Source organism: Solea senegalensis, unplaced genomic scaffold (genome assembly GCF_019176455.1).
Source record: "Solea senegalensis isolate Sse05_10M unplaced genomic scaffold, IFAPA_SoseM_1 scf7180000015847, whole genome shotgun sequence".
NCBI classification, from domain to species: domain Eukaryota; kingdom Metazoa; phylum Chordata; class Actinopteri; order Pleuronectiformes; family Soleidae; genus Solea; species Solea senegalensis.
The window spans coordinates 8133-31244 of NW_025321478.1; the positions used below are offsets into that span (position 1 = coordinate 8133).

At 42.7% G+C, this 23112-nt stretch overlaps 1 protein-coding gene across 1 annotated transcript; it reads left to right on the top strand.

Moving 5' to 3' along the window:
- Nucleotides 1–456: 456 nt before the first annotated feature.
- On the top strand, nt 457–21783 carry stard9 (StAR-related lipid transfer (START) domain containing 9; the record flags this gene model as incomplete). The annotated part of the gene is made up of 29 exons (XM_044017801.1): nt 457–573; nt 773–805; nt 918–979; nt 1373–1482; nt 2888–3030; nt 3199–3266; nt 3467–3564; nt 3807–4028; nt 4588–4685; nt 4775–4852; nt 5131–5208; nt 6183–6362; nt 7326–7377; nt 7811–7936; nt 8722–8804; nt 8981–9042; nt 9439–9632; nt 9789–10239; nt 10400–16906; nt 17049–17252; nt 17341–17524; nt 17816–17962; nt 18060–18159; nt 18309–18475; nt 18581–18645; nt 19132–19334; nt 20084–20163; nt 20623–20781; nt 21214–21783. Coding segments are annotated over 29 exons (10173 nt in total), but the record flags the coding sequence as incomplete, so codon positions are not given.
- Nucleotides 21784–23112: the final 1329 nt, after the last annotated feature.

Below are 23112 nucleotides of genomic sequence, written 5' to 3' on the forward strand. Positions count from 1 at the left end.
CCTTTGCTTATAGCTGCAGTGCATACATTTTTGGTGATATTTGTTAATATTCTTCCTCTTCCTTGTTTTTGTGAACAGAAACGATGCAACCTTTTTGTTTGATGGGTCCTCCATCTAAAAACGGGCTCTGTCATACAATAATTTCAGACCTGTCTGAGGTGGCGTCCGTGTGTGTAGAGCTGCAGTGCAGGGGGCGGGTGGTGGAAAGTGGCATTTATCCCTTCAAACTGCTGAAGAACACGTTTTTTTGAGCAGTAGAATTCCCTTCTGAAACTTTTCCTGGACACTTGGGTCAATCAAAATTGCCTGAAACTTGATATTGGTTTAATCACCATATCATTCTTTAAAGGAACACAGAACTACTGTATATTCAGGTGACAAGCTGCACCCAATTGCATTTTTTTGTGACTTGGTTGGTGTATTGAAGGTGTGTATAATATGCTTTTGTCTCCTCAGGTGTTCCAGGACCTGGGTGTGTTGGTGCTGTCTGGAGCTTCTGAGGGCTACAATGTATGTTTGTTTGCTTATGGCCAAACAGGATCTGGGAAGACGTACACCATGATGGGGGCACAGGTGAGGAGAATGGGTGGAGTGTGCACTCAAATGACATCATGTGTTGTTAGTCGATTTAAGTGGAATCAACGGATTACACAAACTGCAAAAAGCTGAAACATTAAGAGTAAACTTTGAAATGAAGTTGTAACTAAGTTGTACAAGTCAGCTGTCAAATGAATGCAGTTTTCTCTGTCTGCTTGTTTTGTCATATTGTCAGGACTCTATTGGGTTGACCCCTCGCATCTGTCAGGTGAGATAGTCGACAACAATTTCTGCAAATGGCAACATGAAGGAAGTAAACAGTGAGTCATTTTTATTTTGTCCTAATGTGAAGTAACTTGCATTTATGCTTTTCCACACAGGGTCTCTTTAGGTCTAAAGACACTTTTCCCGATGGGCAAAATTCAAGCAGAGTTGAGATCAGGTACTTTGTTATTATGTGACTCTCTTTGTGACTTTTTTGAAAATATTTACGCTGCAAATTATAGGCAATACAAGTTTGGTATGTGGAGTTTCCCAACAGTGCTAACCAAGTCTGAATAGTAATAATGTGACAGGACAGTAAATATGGTTTCTTGTTTGCACACAAGCAATAATGGAATAATATAATACTGTCTCTTGCAGTTAACAGCTGGGGAATTTCCATGGTTCTGTCACCCTCTAAATACAAGCACACTGCAGTAAAATGTACAGGAAAAAATAGAAGTTTCTGAGTTTGAGAGTATTGCAGAAATGGACATAAAATGATCCAGTCCTAGGATTATAGTAGGGCTGTGTCATCATCGTGTGATGTTGTCCGATCTTTGTGTCCCCGCAGCTTCCTGGAGATCTATAATGAGCGCGTGAGAGACTTGCTGAGAAAAGGAGAGCAGAAGAAAGCCTCATTGAGAGTTCGAGAGCACCCAGAGAAGGGACCTTATGTCCAAGGTGAGTGTTTACAGCAGCTGCAAAGATACATTTTACGCTACAGGTCAACAATTCAAATTAATTATAAATTAAACAGTTCCAAATATACTTTTCACAAAATAATGATGGGGAAAAAGCTATCTAATGATGATACGTTTAATTTGTTTCTGTCTTTCCCTGATTAAATATTAAAGTAGAGGTCTGTAGGCTGTCAATTCTCATTGCCCCTTTCTGAATAATTTCACTGAGATTAAAATAACAAGCCTCTGCATTGCATGATTCGCTGTGCCGCAACCTAACGTCTCAAACATATAATATGACTTTGCATGTTTACCTTTAATGGTCTTACATTCGGATGCTTTCACAGCGCTTTGACCTGTGAGAAGTGTGACGTGACCATTTGTACAGTAAAAATAATCTCACTTAACAGAGAGTTGATCCAAAGGTTAAAAAATCTTGTGTCTCGACAGAGTAATGCACATGATTTTGTTAAATTATGGACTTGGTCTTGTAACAAGGTCTGCAGTATTTTGAATAATACTCTGGTCTTGTGTATTTAGTCATAAATCACTGTGGTATGTGGTCAGGGGTGGAATTTTGTTCCCTTGTTAAACCTTTCATCGGGTCCAGAATTGGCCACGCTGGCTCAAATCCAGACTCCTCTTTTAGCTTCTGTTACTTTTTCCCTCTTTTCCTCTCTCCTCCTTCTCGCTCCATCACCTCCGCACACATCCCCCCCACCCCACTTTTTACTCCCCTGTCTGTGTCTGAAGCCCCACATCCACTTATTGTCTGTATCAGGAGAAAATCCCAGATGACCAGAGGAAGTGAAGTCATTTCCTTGTGGTTCCAGGGAGAGCACTTTATGACACAACACAGAACACTTTTAAAACTCACAGTTTTGATTTCATCTTTTACTCCATCAGCACGTGCCCCGTCCAACAACATTTTACTGTGACTCGTGTTGTGTTAAAGTAATTCAAATATTTTTATTACCGGCTAAGTGAAAACAAAGAGTATGTAACCACACAAGGTTCTGGTTTTTCTGTGCTCGTATTCAGCAGCCGCTTTAAGTCGATGTGATTCATTCTTTTAAGATGAGCATTTTCTGTTTAGGGAAATCAGGAGCAAGTATTGATGAGTTATATTTCCTGTGGTCTCGTGTAACACATGTCAGTTGTACATGCATCTCCAGTTTACCATGTAAATCTATGACTGTTTTACTGTTGGTTTGGAGTTTTAAGATTATCCCATAAAAAGTGTTTTTTTTTCATTCATCAATATAATACTCTTTCCAGGTCTGTTTTATTTCCATTGTTCTTATTTAGACACTTTATTCATTTCCAGGTTGATATACGACGTCTCTGCATTTTGATTATGTTATTCTTTGCTCAGATTTCTTCGCATTTCGTTTCTCTCTAATAAGATCTGTCCCAGCATGTGGTCTCTGACTGTAAGCAGGCCATGGACCTTTTGGAGGAAGGCATCGCCAACCGCATCACTGCAGCAACCCACAACCATGACGCCAGCAGCAGATCCCATGCTATCTTCACTATCCAATACACACAGGTCACCCACACAGTTATACTCACTGTATATGTTATCAAAGCAGACTGATGATCATTCACTGTCAATTTTTTTGTTCGTTTTGACATTCAATTACTATTGTTAGTCACTTGACATTACCTGCAGATTCCTGTCTTATTGTGCTTTTATGTTTTTTTTTTTCCTCCTCAGGCAATCCTAGAGAATAATCTTCCATCAGAAATTGTCAGCAAGATTAACCTGGTGGACTTGGCTGGGAGGTGAAACTGCTTTTTCATCCTTTTTTTTTCTTCTTCTTTATTATCTTGTCAACATCTATTAACTCAAAATCACTGACAAAACTGCCCCCTAGTGGAGCTTGGCTGCAGCCCTGAGTCTGCACCGACGCATTGTCTCCATGTGCACAATAAATCATTTGAAATGACGTGAGCACCTTGTGGTTTTTGTTTTGTTTTCACAGTGAAAGAGCAGACCCTCACTACTGCAGAGACAGACTGACGGAAGGCTCCAACATCAACAAGTCGCTGGTCACCCTGGGAATTGTCATTTCTGCTCTTGGTAGATGAAGATACCTTTTAAAAGTTGTATTATTTTAGTTCAAACCTAAACATTTTTTTATTAATTTGGCATGCTTCTACACAAAGTTTTACCATATACATTTCACCTCTCCTTATACTTCTTTTGTCATGTCTCTCAATCCTAGTAACCTTTTTACTTGTATCCTCTTTAGAATCAATTGAGGGACCAATAAACATTAATTTTTATCTCTTCTTATCCTTTTTCTTACGTTGCATCCACAGCCCAGAACTCCCAGATGTCTAGCAGCTGCCAGAGTATCAACAGCATGGCCTCGGAGGGTGATAGCAGCACTGTGGGTAGCCACAGCAGCTCCTTGTCCGGAGGAGCAGGAGGTGGAGGAGGAGGAGGGAGGAGACACTGCTTTATACCCTACAGAGATTCAGTCCTAACCTGGCTGCTGAAAGACAGCCTGGGTGGCAACTCCAAGACCATTATGATTGCAAGTAAGTGTTGTATTCTGGAATATAATTACACTTTGTTAAAGTTGGACAGATGTTTATGCCTGACAGACACTTCTGAGTGTGACATTGGATTCGACATTGCCAATTATACAATGGTCAATGTGGTTGTGATTGACTGTGATACATAAAGTGGCTGCAAATACCCTTTTTTGTGTGTACTCATATGATGGTCAAGGTTTCCAGATAGCACTAAAATGGAAAACAAAAATGTTCCCCCCTTTCTAGTCTCAGCTCACAGCTGCTTTGTCACCTGAAATGAATGTCACTTTCACTACATAATGTTGCTGTATTTGGGTCACTGTGAATATGTGTTACATCTGAAGTCTACAAGTGCTTTATGCTGGCATTACCTGAAGCTGACAGCTGCCTGAATACTATTTTAAATGCACCTGTGAACCTGTTAAAATAGTTTACAGTAATGTGTAAATGCCTCCAAAACTAAAATGATGGTTTCCCAGTTGCTACTGTAGTCTCATTTAATAAACTGACATTGCGTTTTCATGTGATTTGTATGTTCATTTTGTTGCGCATGTACTTGCAGCGGTCTCACCCTCTGCAAACAGTTATAATGAGACTCTCAGCACACTGCGCTATGCTGCCCATGCCAGGAATATTGTCAACAAACCTCGAGTTAATGAGGTCAGTGGCTTTACAGAACTCCATCCAAAAAATTTAATGTTTGAGCTAAATTTTCGTGGGCTAATGATTGGGCTTTAAATTCCGTGCAGGATGCCAGTGTTCGACTGATCAGGGAGCTGAGAGAAGAGATTGACAGACTGAAGAGCATGCTGCTCAGCTTTGAAATGGTATGGTGACCTTTTATCTTTAGAGCATGTCACTAACTCTCTCAGGGAAATATCCATTTCCCCCCTCCAAAAAATCTCTCTCAGTACTGAAAGGCTTTGAGCGAAAAAAAGTTTTTGTACTCAAGATATGCGGCTGTGTGTCTTTGTGACATACGTTAAAAATGTCACAATGACACAAAGGGCATTGTACAGTGGGTGACATTTTCCTCTTTGCACTATGTTGACTCATCTTTTTTCCTTTTTTCCCTTCTTTTTTTTGACACTCTCTTGAATGACAGCAGCGCAATCCCAGTCCATCGCTGAGTGATGAGAGGGACGGCAATCTTTCTGACATCGTGCTGCAGAACGAGCTGAAGGTAAGGCACCGGCTTGATACAGATGGTTACGTGTGGCCCACAGACATCATTTGGCCCGCCTGTTTTTCATGATTCTGTCATGTATAACAAGAGGGACATTCAAGACACCTTGTAGTAAATAGTGTCAGCCGTTGTTTGGCGGATTTGTCGCCATACAGTATATGTCGATAGTTTAAAGGTCCTGGGGGATCTATTGTTACAGGAACTGAAATGAACAATCATATTTATGTTTTCATTTGTGAATAATCACCTGAAATTATATTTTCATTACCTCAGAATGAGCCATTTAAATTTTGCGAGCCCTCTTTTTGCACATTCCCGTAGTTCCATTGACACCGTAACTAGAGTCTGCATCACTCAAGTATTCTATGCACTTGCACTTCTTCTCACATTCTACTCAAGCTGCGGCGGTTTCTCACCAGGAAATTGGCCTCATTTGTATTCCTTGATTCTTTCTTGAGTGCTCATGTATGGGTGGTGCTGGTGAAGTACCTCACATAACCTCAAGCAAGTGTCCGTGGTTAGACTTGACAGTGTTTTGCTTCTGCGTCGTCGTCACGTGCAGTCCGTGCGGACACAAACTGGAGGTATGCACGCGTTTGTTCACATTGGGTCTGCGTAGACCGACGCAGAATTGGGCAAATTACTTAATTATCTATGTCAAGCAGAAAACGATGGACGTCATGCGGACATAGAATGTAGGATCCGGGCCTAAGGAGACAGTTGGTTTTCCTACATGCCTAAAAATGGAGGGCTGAAGGGGCAGGTATTAAGTTAGTTGTAATGTGTAACCTCACATCGGGATGTGGTGACATGGTGAGGTCATCTTATAAGCGTCACTATCATTAATAGAATGATTTCTAATTAAAGTTGCACCAGCAGTATTCAAGGACTGAAAATAGTTGAAGTGACAGCTTTTACGTTCACTTCATCATTGCTTTGCTACATCGTTGTAAACCACATCTCCTCTCCAGGTGGAGCAGCTGACAAAGGACTGGTCAGAGAGCTGGAGAGACAAAAAGGAGCTGCTGGAGCAGTACAGTGTGGACATCAACAGGGACCGAGCGGGCTTCTTCATCAACTCCCTCCAGCCACACCTGGTTACACTTGATAGAGATGTTCTCAGCACTGGCGTTGTCTTTTATCACCTCAGGGTACGATGTCCGTGTACAAAAGGAAATAATGTCTTGTTTTTGTTGTTACAAGTCTTTCTGTCATTTTTGTGGTGTCGGTGTTCCTCTCAGAGAAAATCCATGGCTAGCTATATATGTATATACATATATATATATATATATATATATATATATATATATATATACATGTATATATATGTATGTATGTATATATATATATATATATATATATATATGTATATATATGAATGTGTGCTGGTCCAGGTATTTAACTTACAAGTACAGGGATCTGATTTTCTAAAATACAATTTTCTTCATGAACAACATGATGCAAACAATGGCAAACTGTCTTTTTTCCTTTGCTCTACTTTTCCCTTCTCTCATGTCACTGTTTTTGTCAGCTGTCTTGACTAAAACCCTAAATCTCTCTCTCTCTCTTTTTTTTACAAGGTTCTTCAATCTCCTCCTCCTCCTTCCTCTGTTTCTCTTCTGTTCCACTAGAAAAACAAAAACTCTTGAGAAAAGGTGTGTTTCTACTGTCTTTGCCTTCTCACTTTTCCCCCACTTTATTCTCCAACTATCCTGTCGTTTTCGCCACCTCTCTGTGCGAATTACTCCCGCAACGCATGAGGCTCGGTTGGATGAGAGGCTCTTAGTTCTGAGGCTAGGACTCAGGGGAGCTTAAACTGCCCTGATTCTGACAATGACAAGCATACCCTTAGGCCTGACAATTACACTGTTTCCTGCATGTGAAGAGCTAAAACCACCTGGGAGCACATGTGGTCCTGACACTATATAAGAAAGCCTTTAATCTTGTTTGATAAGACTTCAAAGAACAAGCAACATATATTTTTTTCTATCGGCATAGAAAAAGATTGCAAGAGAAAGGACAATACTCCTTCAAAGAACACTGTTTAAATATGTATACTCATGTTTGATAAGTGTACATGTGGTGATATTTTGTTTATCATTGTTTTGGTGCAGGAAGGAGTCACCCACATTGGACCTCAAGACCAGTTTCAAGAGCCACATATAGGTAATCCTTATGTAGTTGTCCTACATCCAGTTTCAAATGCCCCTCTTTAAATTGTAATGAGACTTTCTCCGTACTGTTGTACATTAAATTCCTCCATTTATTATTTTTAGTAAGCATACAAGAAAACCCTGCTAGCTCTGGGCACAGTACGCACAGCATCAAAACATAGAATAGAACAAAAATAGAATATTCAGTTCAATAACTAGAGTATTGCACACTGCAAGGTGTGCAGGGCAATGTAGCTGTTAAGTGGAAATGCATATAAAACATTATATCTCCTAAAAACGGCTTGTTAACTTTTCATTAAATGCTGCATTGAGCACTGAATATATTCGGCAGCACAGCGGCTGCCTCAGCACAGCTTTCTAAATCATTTGGTTTGTGTTTTTTGCTCTCTCTCTCTCTCTCTCTCTCTCTCTCTCTCTCTCTCTAGTTCTGCAGGGCAGTGCCAGCTGTGAGATTGAAAACCATGGAGGTGTGGTAATGCTCAGACCGCTGCCAGGCTGCTCCTGCCTGCTCAATGACAGAGAGGTCACTGAGCCCTGCAGACTGGCTCAAGGTCAGTTTATGTCCACACACGACACTCTGTCTGGTCAGAAAACCAATCTGATACGCAGCAGTTGGATTTCTTCGTTTTGCATCACAGAAAAATTATCATTTGTAAGTTTTAAAGGTGCCATGCTCTTTGTTGGTGTTGATGCTGTTCTGTCAGAAACCAGACCTGACTGAGGGAGCAATAGTGTGTATACACCAGCAGCACAGGGGCAGACAGCAGCAAGAAGTGTTTTTCCTGTCAAACTGTGAAGGGTTTTATGAGTAGTGTAATTTACTTGCCTTACTAATCGTTTGTGTTTTCAGTCAGACTCCAACTTCACTAGCTGAGTGTTGCTGTTGCCTTGGTCTGTCTTGATGTTAAACACATCATTTTCCTGCTTGTAGCATGAGGATACTGACAGGCAACATGAGATTTAAAACCCGCTATACTGAGAGACACAGAGAGGGTCATGTCTCATTGTGTGAATTCATGTGACAATGGTATGAATGCTACACACATTTGTTTATATCCAAAAGTTCCACACTCCAGTTTTATGCTGTGTTTGTATTGATAGTTGATGACTAGTTAGGTTAGGATCTATTTGACCTTCAATGGGTTGCCATTCTTTTTTGTTTCGCCACGATGAAACTCTAATGTTTTCTTTGTGTATTGCTGCATGTGTATATATGTATATATCTATATATAGATATATATATAGATATATGTATATATCTATATATATGTACCACTACAGATATATTTTCTTTTCACAATGCCTATGACAGATTGTTACATCTCTCTGTCCTCAGGGATGGTCATCACCTTGGGCGGAGAACATATGTTCCGCTTCAACCACCCGGCAGAGGCAGCCATCCTCCGGGAGCGCAGACGGGTAAAAAATTTTTATATACTACTGGTTGTTGCCGAGGATGTTGATGAGCAGGATAACTAAAATACTTAAAAGAAAATGTGATACATATCTGTCTTTATCTAGTCTGAAATCTCTAATTTCTTAAAAAAAAATATTAGTCAAATATCAAAGTGGATTTTTTTCTTTGTTTTTCTCAGGCTAGTGAAGGAGGCATGAGCTGCACCTACACTGATGTTTGCCCATTGTCCCCTGACCTGAGGTAAATACTATTTCTCACACTATTTCTCACACACTTTTCTGCCAACTCACAGCATGAATTTTTGGTAAGAGGTGCAAGTTTTGTGCCGTGTGTGTATCGTAGAAATAGGGCTGGGCTTGGTGCAGTTTTTCAGGTTTCCAACTGGTGCAGATGGCATGTGTTTCCATTAGCCCCCACCTTTTTGAACAATCTCGGTGAGCTGTTTACAGGACAGGCACAGGCGTTGCTTAGTTACTGCTGAGACGCTGAACTGAAAACCAACAACAGCAGCTTTGACTTTAAACTTACCACTCAATCTACATACGGCTTTCTTTTTTCTGATTTCCTGTTTGCCTCTTTTATCATCACAGTCTGTCAGTCTGTGTCTCGTTCTTGATCTTTTTACCTGCGTTATAGTGTCGAGGAAGCAAAACTCCAAGAGCAGTTGGGTGTCTCTTTCTCTACCAGTGAGGAGCCCACTGTGAGACAGCGTGTGGAGGAACAGCAACGATATGTAGAGAGTTTGCGACAGGAGATCCACGCTGAACAAAGACGGGCCGAGAGGGAGCTGGAGAGGGAGCAGGCCCACCTACGACAACAGCACAGTGAGAGTAAGTGCCTTACTCACAACCACATATAGAAAACTGCTACTCCTGTAGACACCAAGCAACAATGAGCTAGATGGAGAAAGCTAGTTCTTAAATTGCATTAATACCTACATAGAAGTCTGTCAATTTCATTATTCTCCTTGAATCTCTACCCAATAGTCCAGCAGTGGATTTTGCAACAGAAACAACGCCTGGCAGCTGCCGAGCAGAGAGTCACACAAGAGTCTGGAGTTCAAACAGACATTACTGCTGTATCCCAAGCATCCAACAATCACAAAGATCCGAGTGTGGATTGTCTCTGCCAGGTGGTAAGAGCCAGGAAGAAGGTGGTGGAGGAGGAGCTACTAAAGCACCACACCCTCTGTCGCGCCGAAAGCCGCATCCGCCGGAAGAAGCTGCAATACCAGTTGGAGAGAATTGCCCGGAAGCAGCATCTTTTAGAAGCTAAGAGGGAATTACAGCAGCTGGAAAAGGCTCTGCCAGACAACCCAGAGTCTCCTGAGCTGCGTTCGTTGTCAAAGCACAGTGGACGACCGTTTTATTCTCGTAGACACTCGTTCTCAGCAGATCTTCTGTCCCGGCTTTACCCACAGCACACCCCTATCTTCAGGTGAGCATGTACAATTAAACCTAAAATTGGGAGGATAAGCTGCATTGAAGACAGAAAACTAAATTCTTGTTACTTAATAATGAGGGGCTTGTTTTATCTATATTTGTCCCTTTTAATGTAAATATGTTGTGTAAATATATATTTTTTCTTGCCTTAACAGACACTTCCTGAAGAGAAACGGATCCACAGAGCTGACCTCAAATGCTTCTGCGACATCTGAATCTATTTGCAGCAGAAAATGGGTTTCGGATGAGTGTCTTCCTCGGGAAAGGACTCAGAGTTGCTCTGGGACAAGCTTCTCAGGACAAAGTAAAAACATCAGACAAACTCTCAGAGAGGAACCACAAGCTCTTCCCTTTCGCGAACGACCTGAAAGGAAACCTCTTCTGCCAAACCGAGATTTGTCTTTTAAAAACAGATCAGACCAGAACTTAGCGATTATTCTGAAGTCGTCACTTGGAACTACTGCGCTGCCAGGCAGCAAAGAAAATATACAGCCGTCCACAAGAGACAAACCTGACTCTGAGAATGCTTCTTGTATGACTGCGACAAATCCTTCCCGTGCATCCAACAGTGGACTAGAAACCACCAAGAAGTCTGTGTCTTGTTCTGTAGGGCCCAGGTTGAAAACAGTTCTGTCCAAGGTGTTCAGAAAACCACCATCATGTCCAAATGGAGGACAAGGTGCTAAACCTTCAGGGACGATAGCAAGCAAATTTCACTGGAGACAAAAAAGAGACCTGAAAGACACCAGCATGAGTCAAAGCAAATGTGCCATTAAAACAGCCATGTCATGTGAGGAGCTTGACCAAAGGACTGCTTTTGAGGACATTGGACAAAGGCGTTGGCATAGTACAGAGGCTCTGATGGAAAAGACCAGCAGATGGGTTGAGCGGCAGCAGGGATTGGTTCGATGGGACGAAGAGCAAGAAAACGAGGACGAGGGAACGTCAGACTGTGAGAGCCTATTCTCCCTTGATTCACTGTCGTCTGCCTATGTGACAGCTCTAGCAGCGCAGCTGAGACAAGAGGAAGCTGCACAGAGCGAAGTAGAAAGTGAAGACAGTCAGATGTCAAAGGATTCCTTGGTTGTGGAGAGTAGTGGGAGATATTCTACAGTGGAGAGACTCAATCGAACCCTGGTACCAACTTATTCTTTGTGTGCAGATACCTCTCCTTTATCCACTGCAGACGGCAGTTTAGACTGCATCAGCTGTCAGAAACCCCAAATAATCCCAGTAAAGACATGCTGGAGCCAGCAGGGTTCCCCCATCTCAAGGCATAAAGCGGAGATTAGTGCAACAAGGAATCACCCGCCTCAAAGCCCATTAATAACAGACTCCAGAGGGAAAGACACTGTGCAAAAATTGACTGAGGACTTTGGAAACATGCAGACCACTCTGACCAGCAGCCCTCGCTCGCTGAGCAGCTGCAGTGGGAAAGAGCCCGAAAGCCTGCTGGTGCTCACTGATGCCTGGTCATCTACTGACGCGGCAGACAGTCCCAGGATCCACAGGGTTTCTTTACCCATCCAAAGGGAATCGATGTTCAGGCACATTGAAAACAGCAGCAGTAGTTCCAGCGTGACCAGTATGAATCTGTCAGAATCGCAGAGTGGACACAGGAGCTGCAGCTCCTCACCCACCAGTAGACACACAGATTTAGAGGAGTCTCACGTTATGATAAGGACGCAGAAATATGAAGGACGTTTTGACTCGGTGTCTCAAAATGTGGAAAAGACATGTGGAGATACTCCAGACTACATCAGCCACACTGAAGATCCGGCTCTCTTACCCACCTCAGATCACACTACTGTCTCACACACTGGGATTCTGCCCACTCAACAAGCAGCCTCTATGCTTTATGTGGTCACATATGATATGGCAGCTGGTGATGTCAGCATGTCTTCAGACACTGAAATGTGTGCCTTAAATCCTCATAGTCAATGGCAAGTCCTGAACAAGAGATGTGATACTTCAAGTGTCTTCAAACCACCCATGGCAGATACATTACTATGCAATGTAAAGGGAACAGTACAGCAGTATGAGCTTGAGAATACCAAAGATTTGTCACTTGCAAGGGATGAAACCAAAGGCACTGAGCAGTACATTGCACTACAACAGGAGCTTGTTAAACCAGCTTGTAAAAATTCCAGGAAGAGGAACAAAGAGCAACAGGATGCTTTCATGGGCAGCATGAAAATTTTAAAAAGGAGCAACAGTGGAGATTTGGTAGCATACTGCTCTACACCAGTTGGTAGTCAGGAACAAATTTGGCTTGATGGCAATAACAACTCCAGTGACTCTAAAGAGGAGGAAACTGACAGCCATGGATTTGATTCAGCTTTTGTTGAAAGCAGAGTTAGAAAAGACAGAGTGTCACCAGTGGTAGCAGCAATTTCTGATTCCACAAGTGTGAAAAATGGACAACCATTTGAAGACTCTAGATGTGGGTCTAGACGTTGTGAACAACATTCTCAGAGTGGCACCTCTGTGGGAGACAGAAAGGCGGTTGGAAGGGGAAATGTAACATTAAAGGAAGTAGAAACAAAATGGGGAGATTTCCAAGTCAGTGTCACCAGAAAATATCAAGAAAACAAAAAGCACACATGCAAGTCCGATGCTATTTGTAGTGCGATTGACCTCAGGATCTCCGAAATGGTGAAAGAGCATTTGCAACTGTCATTGACTGGCAATGATGGTGATGGGACGAGCAGGAGCCAGAGCCTGAACGCATTGGCATCCTCTGCGAGTCTCTTTGGCTGTAATAGCGATGAACATATGCTGACAGCAAAACAGCACAGAGATGAAAAGGGAGATTATGTGAAAGTAAGGACAAAGCTCAGCGGGCATGCTTCAGTGGAAACGGCATGTGAAGTCAAAGTGGACAAAAGTGAACACCTGTCATCAAGTACGAGTACGTCTGTTGAATATAGGGACGATAGCTCTGTGCTTAAACCCGCCGACGTAAAGACTGACCATTCTCATAACTTTTCTGATGGCACGTCAAACAAACCACTCAAAGACGATGACCGTGTTGTCCAAGATACTGATACTAGCACTCAATCACACGTGACACACAGCAGTCATGAAGACTCTGTGCACTTTTCAAACACCGTTTTGCAGTTAACTAGTTTGTCCCCAGTGAGTGATTCCCCCGTGCAGAAAAAGGCTGTATCGCAAGAAATAACTTCCCACAACTTTGACTCCTCTGATGTCACCACCTTGAACCCCGACAATCTCCAACTTCACCAATTACACCATGAAATACTCTGCACAGTTGGTGATACAAAAGGCAACTGTGACTGTGGCCACGAAGAGGCTATCAGAGTGGACGCTACATTCAGTATTGATGATAAAGATCATTCATCTGAATACAGGACAGCAAAGATGGTTGGTAAACCTCGTCAGTGCAGTCCTAAAACATCCGGGGCAACAGAAACGTTATATGATGGAGGAAATCTACAATTCTTACCGCTCAGTCGAAACAGTGACCAGAATACATCATTTGACGAGAAGGCCTCCATGAATAGGCTTGCTGTCACACCTGGCCATGATGGAAGCTGTGAAAGTGAGAACATGACAGGAGGTAAACAGTCTGCTGCAGCAAGGGATCAGCTTAGCTGTACACAAATCCATTTAGATAATTTGGCTCAGGCTTGTGAGAAAACTATTAATCACCACAAGTGCCACAGTTCATCGAACTCACAGAGCGGATTTGATAAACCCACAGAAGTTGACGGCAAAGAAAACCGTTTGAGGAAAAGTGATGAAGGAACTTTGCTCAACCATTGTGAAGCACATGATCTAGGGATTTTAGCGGAAATAAAATGTGAAACAATAATATCTGGTTCTGTACAGCCTCTCCACAAAATAACACAGGGAAAAACAAGTTGTTGTGGATCTTCTATATCCAGAGATCTAAAGACATCTAACGGAACACCAGGTGATTCTGCTCTTATGTCCAAAAAATCAAAGAGGTTCAGGAGGTCAAAGATTCAGGCAAATGCCTCCTCTTCCTCTGATTCCTCTCTTAAGTCATCAGATGAGGAGGATAATAAATCCACAAGAGTGCATCATAACCGCCTCTCCTCTAAATTGGTAAAGCTCACTACACAGAATAAGGGACAGCAAGAGGCTAGACAGGCTAGCTGTAACATTGGCAATGCTTCCATGTCATCATTAGTGAGCAAAACGAAAACAAAGACTTGTTCTCCTGGAACCCCAGCAAAGAGTGAGGTAAAATTTAAAAGTGATTGCAGCCAAAACAGATGCTCGTTATCCCCTCAAACGATGGCACACACAAAGAAAAGTGAATCACAGCATACGCTGAAGTCTAAGGACTCTCCTATGCATTTTGCCTCAAGTGACATCAACCCTTTTGTTCACCAGTGGCAAGGTGACAACTCGAATCAGCACGGCTATAAGAACCCGTCCTTCGGGAGTGCCGCCGACCTGTCCTGCAAATCGCCACTTTTAAACAGCGCTGAAAAACATATAACGAGATGCTGCAGTGTTGATAACGGTTTGAATGGTCAGAACTCTCCTTTCAATTCCCACCTCAGTACTTACGCCACCAACAAGGGGCTCTCCAGTACACTTAGCAGCATGGAGGATTATAAGGAACGAGCAAACAAAACGTCTCAGCTTTCACCCTGTCAACAGATGTCCGCTCATACTCGCAGCGATTCTGCCAATCTGACAGTGAGCTGCAACTCCTCGGGTACTGATGTTGCTGGTGGTTTTGGTAACAACTCAAGTCACGTGGACGAGGTCATGGACGTTTACTCGTCAGAGCGAGAGTCCCAACAGATCAGAGCACAGGCTCGAAGGCAGAGGACGTGTGAACATGGCACTCAGACTGAGCTTGGGCTCCAAAAAGTAAACTTTATGAACAATAGCAGTGGTGCAAAGAGAAAGGATCGTCACAGAAGGAGCCAGACGGATGCACCAGCAACACAGGGCACCAGGGACGTCAAAGAATCTCCAACGTGGGCCAGCATGGAAAGCATGTCGGCTCACCTCTCCAAGCTGATTGACAGCACCTCAGACCTGCTGGGGGACGTCCAGGAAATGAGAACTGGTGAAGTCAGCAGGTCCAGTCCAAGGAGGAGTGTTAACGTATCAAATCATAGCATCTCTTATAGTGAGTCCAATGACTTTGCTATGAGAGACTGCTCAACTCAAACGGCTGTGGATGTTGGGATCCAGACAGAAAAGCTTTTTACACGAGCAGAAAACAAACTCACTGCTCCTCAAACGCCCACTGAAATGTCCAAATCTCATGAGATCAATGTGATCGTCAAAGTGATCGGTCCCGAGGCTGTCGGTGTGTCTCAACCCAAGGGTGTGCACTGTGTGGTGAAAGCAAAAGTTGACACAGATGAAAAGATGCAGAGCATGCCTGAGCTGAGGTTTAACACCTCTGCTGGCTCACCATCAGACGACGTCCCTCTCAAAACACCTCCTGTAAAGACTGTAGCTGAGAGTCAAAGACGTGTCAGATCTGCATCTTCCAGAGTCTCAAAACAAATGACTGCCGCAACATCTGAAGTCGCCCATGGATCGACAAAAAATGACTTCCAGGACAATCACGGCCCATCCGTAAGACATGACCCATCAGCTTGTCTAAAGAAACGGGCTACATACAAAGACCGAGCGTCGTCTCCCATTCTCACTGTGGGAGCAAGATCACATTTGAAGCAGAAAGAGAAACAATCAACACGATGTTCTTTGAAATGTAAGAGTGGAAAAACCATTCATGTTTCCGAAGAGGACAGCGCTACAGTGTCAGTGTCCACACCAGATTGTGGTGTTTCATCTAGTCAGTCAGAGTCTGTGTCTCTTGAGAAGGTGAGTGAGATAAGTTGTTCAGGCCCTAAGGGATCAGATAAATGCTCCACAGGCCTTAGTTCATGTCTGGACGGATATGTGGAGACCTGTAAAGACGAGCATAAGCATCATGTCTGTCCAAAATGGCAGATTTCACCTTCACAAACAAAAACTTCGCCGAAGACTTTGCACTCCCACATCTCTCCTGTTTTACCAAATCCTGATGAGTACAAACAGCAGATTAAAGGAAAACAATCGGTTCTGATTGATTCTGTGGATTTTTCTATCAATTCTGTCAACCGGTCCACAACTCTTGAACCTCAAGAAGATGACATGGTGTCACTGGCACCCAGTGAGTGCAACACGGATGTTCTTCTGAACATTAAACCTGTCACCAGTGTCCCTGCATGTCTAGACCACCACATGGTCCCAGAAGACCTGCCCCTGCACAACAAGTTCACCAACTGGTCGGGCATCAACCCGCCGCAATCCACGCACACCAACAAACCTGAGGTGCTGCTGAACAACGGCCACGAAAAGAGCAGAATCTGCGCGGAGTGGGGTGAAGCGGAAAGTTACGGTTCAAATGTGGAGTCTGCGGCACAGAGCGAGAGAAGGGCGAGAGAGATTGAGAGGCTGCGTCAGGAGAGAGAGCAGGTGATGTCTACGGTCAACCTCAGCATGAGCACAACGCCTCTGACTGTGGAGCTCACAGAGGCCAAGCTGCATTATGGGCTTGGAGAGACGGACACGCTGTTAAAGATGCTCTCACCGAAGTCCAAGGAAGAGCTGGAGCCAGTGACATGTGCTCCAACCAAACAGCAGCTGTATGATCGGTGAGGATACACGGGACTAAACTATACACTTTTTGATATTGTTTTAGAAGACTTAAATTTGACATCCCTGGTGTCTTAATTCGATTTTCTGTCGCTATGATCCTCTTCCCTTATTATTATTATTATTATTATTTTCCCTTAGACATCGTAGGAGTATTGAGGGTTTGAGGCAGGAGAGAGAGGAGCGGCTAAAGACTTGTCGGAGAGCTCGGAGTCTGAGTCCCAGCAGACATCCTCCCTCCTCTCCTCAGGAGGCCGTTTCACCCCCCAAGATCACTGCAGTCGCACCCAGTCGCCGCAAAGTGTACCTGCAACAGCTCCGTCAAGAGGTGATAGATATCACCAGGTAAGACACAGACTGGATTACAAAAATTAGAACACCAACATAGAAATATGTCGATAAAAACATTGGTACTCAATGATTTGTGTGACAGAATACCGGATCCCCCAAAAGGAGAGAGCCAGTATCCGTCTGACATTGAGCAGCTGCTGCGTGACTACGGTCGAGCGCGGGAAGAAGCCATGACCGAGATTGCGAGGGCTCGGGAACGACTGAGAGAAAGAACTGAGCAGGAGAAGCGGCGGCTTCAGCAGCAGGCTGCAACTCAGGAAGCAAAGGTCGGTGTGTGTCTTCTGCAAATAATGAGTTCAGCTTGAGCTCAGAACTGTGACAGAAAGAGGTCAGCTCATGTCAGTGTTGCAACTCAAAACCCAATTATTGGTTTGTATTTAGTTCAGAGATGTTGTTTGTGTTTTTTTGCCTTGTCATTGTAATGTTTTTATAGTGACTTCAAATAAGAACGATCAGTAAAACCAGATACAGCATGTCTCCCAATTTAAATAAGAAGGTGCAGTATTATAAATAACTAAATCGTTTCACTGATATCTCCTTTTGTGTGTGTCGGGCAGGATGACCTGAGGCATCGGACAAGAATCAGTAACAGCACCTTGTGCACTGGCTCGAGTCTGAGTCTGTCATCTGGACCCACATCAGGGTACAACAGTGGGAACACTGTCCAGCTGCAGCACAGTAACAGACCAGTTCTGAGTGGACAGGTTGGTCCACCGCATTTACACGTCACAACACATTTGAAATACTTGAGATGTAAGAATAGGTGAAAAATCGGCAAAAAAATTTGCCTTTTGTGCTCAGATAATGGCGTTTCAGGACGAAGGGCTGAAGGTCAGGACACGTCCTCCTATGTGTGGTCCTCAAAGTGTGAAGACACAGAGAGTCTGGCTGTCTTCCCAGGGTGAGTACAGGATCTAACTTGTACATAATATAAAAATAATAATATAATAACATAACATAAAATTAGTCCCGTTGACTTTGAAAAGAATTTCCAATGTGTCCAATTTGCCAAACTGTTTTGTGATGTATTCGGCTCTTTTCCCTGAATAGATCTTGGCCTTGAGCCGTCCATCTCCGTGTTTGAGCCTCTGGTGACCTCAACGCCATCGCCCCCCACTTCCGTGCGTCAACGCGCCGCCTCCTTTGGCTCCACCTCTTCCCTGTCCACAGCCTATCAGGACATCACGTCTATTCTCCTGCGGCAAGCCTTAGCCGAGGTGACACTGATAACGTAGAGCTGTGAAACATTTAAGATGACCTTCATTCAGTATTCATTATGTTGATTCTCTTTAAATTTGTTCAATATTTCTTTTTGTTCACAGGTGCAGCAAGCTTCTGCCAGAGATTTCAGTAACCTGGTGATGGGCAAAGTTGGGGCAGACTGGAGGTGAATTCAGTCATTTCGTCCAAAAATGAATTTTTTTTTTTTTTATTTTATTTTAATGCTTCACCATGGAATCTATGAGGGCACATTTCCTCTTCTGAACGTCTATGTTGAAATTTGTCTACTCAGGGATTCCTATTAGCATCTTAGCATTGTCTGCTACATTCAAGCTATTGTCAAATCAGTTTGACAAAGCCTATCAGCTCTGCGTGAGTATGACTGAAAATGCCAAGAAACGGCCGAGAAAGTCAATTGAAAAGTGAACTACTGTGCTTGAAAGCCACAGTTTTTCAGCAATTCTGGTCTAGTTATAGATAGTGTTGCCTGACAGCCAATTTTCAGATTAACACAGCACATAAATAATGTTACATCACTTCTGTTCTCAAAAGACCAGACAGAGGTTAAAGAACAAGAATCAAACACCTTAAGTTTCTGACTGCATGCATGTCACTGAATTTGCTAACATATTCATTTTTTTTGGTTACTTAGGTACCAGGGAATAGAACGAGGCGTCCATGCGTACTATAAGCCTTCCTCCAGTCCTTCTGTGCATGGTTTCTTGGGGGCTGCGGAGCTGGACAGACCTGTGGACAGTCTGTGGAACACGATCTGCCAGCTGTCCAAGAGCCACATGTATAATCAGTCCGTCCGTTCTGTCTGGACACGACCACTAGATGACAGCACTCAGCTGGGTGAGTCAACGCCTCGGCTTGGTCCACGTCTGTAGTGTGGTGTTGAGAGGAATCATCGTCATAGTGAATATCAGTGTGTAACTCAAGTTAACTTTCTTCTGAAATTGATTACACACTGTATTTCTCCTGCAAACAATTCAGACGGGACTGCTGGACTATTTATGAACACTGTTTTCAAAAGGTGTGCTGCAAAAGAAAAGTTCAAGAATACATATATAGTAAATAAATAAATAAATCATATTTTTTGACTTTGCTGCAGAAAGTGTTTGTATTCTCGCGGGACATTAATGGACCCTGCAAATGTATTCAACTTCAAACTATGCATCTGCAGCCATTAGCTATCTCCACTACAGTAGAGTCTCATTCATCACTGGCAAGTTTATTCTATTACGTGAATCCATTTCCACACCTGCATTATGCTGCATTTAACATCACAGCAACACCACGAGGTCTCCTGTTCTTTATCTACACTCCTCTGTTCAAATCTCCCACTAAAGATTCACTACGCTCGGTCGGTTGTATTTATTTATTTCTCCAGAGATGTAGTGATTATTGACGTCGTTCATCTGATATCTTGTTATAAAAAGTTTTGGACTGCTGGAAGGTGAGACAGTATTTTTTTTTTAACCTTGTTGAACTGTAAATTTTTGCTCCATCGCTTTGTTTCCTTCTACAATTTATTTTATGTTTTCTAATAACAATCTTTGACCAGTCTGACATATTCTCTTCCCCTCTCTCTCTCTCTGTAGTTTACATTCTAACAGATCCATCCACCTGCCACCTGAGTCAGCCGCGGGACTTCTGCTGCATCAGCACCGAGTCCAAACAGGTAAGCGCAGCTGCAGAATCACCCAACCACTTCTGAGGATTTCTGCTGGTCCCACATTGTGTCAGGTCCAGTGAGCATTTGCAGCATCGTTGCACACAAACTCATGCCTCATGCCTGCAGGGGAAAATGGGTTTTTACATTTATTAGGGTGCTTTGTGTGGTGAAGCCTGAAGCAGACAGTGCTGTCTTTTGAAATAAAAGACCAGTTAAAAAGCAAACAGCGTGGCATGAAGTGGTTTTATTCCAAAAAATGTGCAATGTGCATTTTGGAAACTTGCGGAGAGAACACCAAGCATAAATTAAACGCTGTCCCAGTGGATGTTGAAGAAAACCGTCTCAGCTGTTTGTTACTGGTTGGATGTCAGGGAACAGTTGCCTCTTGGCTGATGAAAAAGCTACACGGCCTGTTTTAATGATGCGTCTCTCTCTCTCTTGTTCTCCGTCTCTCTCTTCCTCCAGGGTGGCCTCTGTGTTCTGGCAATGCAGTCGGTGTTTGAGGAGTCTCTGCCTCGTCCCAGTGTGGACGCTGTTCGAGGAGAAATGATGCCCAGTTGTTGGGTCCTTCAGCCAACTAGACGGAGTGGGAAAGAAATCACCAGGGTGGTCTACCTGCTACAGGTGAGGCAGGGTTTCTGGCAAGAAATACGTCATGTGTTGCACTTGGTTGCAGCACCGACTAGATGGTCAGTGTAAATGTGTGAACTCATGAGAAATTCTGTTGTGTGCACATTACCACACACACTACCTAAAATGTGCGAATCCATGATTTCAGACATTTTTTATTTCGGAGTTTCACTTTTATTGAAACCAACTGCAACCACAGGAAGACGAGCAATGACTAAAATAGAAAATGAACTAATAAGCTATATTTTCAAGGGTTTTACAAGAGTTTCTGTACAAAGTTTTTCCCCCAAATAAGATTTGTTTACTTCTGCCTGTTAACAGTATATGAAAGAAGATATTTGTATTTAATGCTGTATGATTTTGGTTATCGTATTTGTCCCTGTTGTTTTATGTTGTGACTCTAAGTCTTTGTCGTCTCTTTTTAAGGTGGACCTGGGGACGCCGTCGTTTCCTCCCCCTCTCTTGAACACCGTTGCCAGGAGGCAGGCTGGCGTCATTGCCGACCTTGACGCTTTCCTCGATTTGTAAAAATCCACCGGACACATGAAGCCGTGTTAGCGGCGAGCACTTAGACTGAAGTTAGTCTTTGTTTTGAATTTGCACCTGACATTTACATATTTACTTGACTTTTTTCTACTTCAAGAGCACTGTTACACCTCCATTCCCAAAAGTGGAAGCAGCTTTTTTTATTTGAAGGTTCTTTTATTTTTTAAGGATATTTTAATTGTATTTTTATTTTTGTACGCGTACATGAAGGTTTTTAAACCAAAGATTTGGAAGTCTTACGGGAATAAATGTCCCATATGGCACATTTATAGGTTCATTCATTTGATGAAAAAGCTTGATAATTCACTTTGGATTCCATGCAGCCTGTTAGCAATGTCGTGTCTTTCCTTTCCTACTTAAATGTAATGTGGAAATCCACATGAGTTAAGATAGAACATGTATATTTACTACACGTGTGTTCCTTCAGTTTATACTTTCAATGACTTCATCATATATATATATATATACATATATATATATATATATATATATATATATATATATGTCTAGATAATAGATGCTGCCGGATTTTTTAATACAAGGACGTGTCATTGCACCTGAGATTAAAAATCAGTTTACAGAGCGCAGCATCACTTTGTACCAGACCTGGGGTCAGTTAAATATACAGTTTATGCAAATACTTGCTTTATTTTAACCTGTTTGGCTGGAGGGTGAGACACATTAGCCACACTTAATACTAAAGCATATTTACATTTACAAAGGATTCCTTTTCTCTCTCTCTCTCTCTCTCTCTCTCTAATAGAAAAGTAATATCCGGATTTTCCTGTAGGGTTTAACCACATCCAAACACATGAAATGAAGGAACTATTTGCAAATATTGTTGAGCGCTGTTTTGTAATTGGACACTCGTATACTTCTCCATGGCACTGCATAATATTAACCACTCTGTGACCTTAATTATGCGGGAAGTGGATTTCAAAATGTCCTTCAACGGCTCTACGGCATCACAGGGGAAAGCTAAATACAGTATGTAAGGGACTGTGCACAAATTATTAGGGAGAAAACTGAGGCCAGATATGAGGTAGTAGTTTGTAGTTGTGGGAATGTGATCTCACTTTATGTGGATGGAGGATCGTATTCTAAATATAAGCTGCAATTCGCAAGCTGCTGAACAATTTGGGGAAAATATCTTATTGCGATTGTGCCTAACAGATGGTGTGATTGTCATTTGATCTGTGATGTATCTGTATCTCTTTAGGTCAATATTCCTGTTATTGCCCCATGACACCATCAAAAATATTAAATGCTAGTTGCATTGTTCCAAAGTGCAGTTTCAATGGTTTAAATTTGGTCCACGCAATGAAGCCAATTTTAACTCGGTATTATTATTTTGACACGTTGTGGGGAAGTAATTATAGTTTTTCTCCAGGTCAATTCCTCAGTAATTTTTGCACACTCCCTAACCAATTATTGGATTAAATATTACTGTGCACTGAAGGAATATGAAGAATTATTTATTTAGTCTTTGTTATTATATTTTATTGTATACGAGCACTGCAGATTATTTTAATAGTCGTCTTTGCAGCTCTCTCTCTGTCTCTCTGTCTCTCTCTGCAGGACATGTGACCTTAAGGCATTTGTGTAGCTAAACAACGAGAGTCAGAAACAAGTTTTAGGACAATTTGATGGTGAACTTTTAGCCAAAGGACACTGGGGTCAAACCCAACTGTGGACAAACCGACGATGCCCACGACTTCTGACCTCCCATGTACTTCATGGTACACCCCGAAATCTTTATAAGCTGAGTTTCTTTCTCTT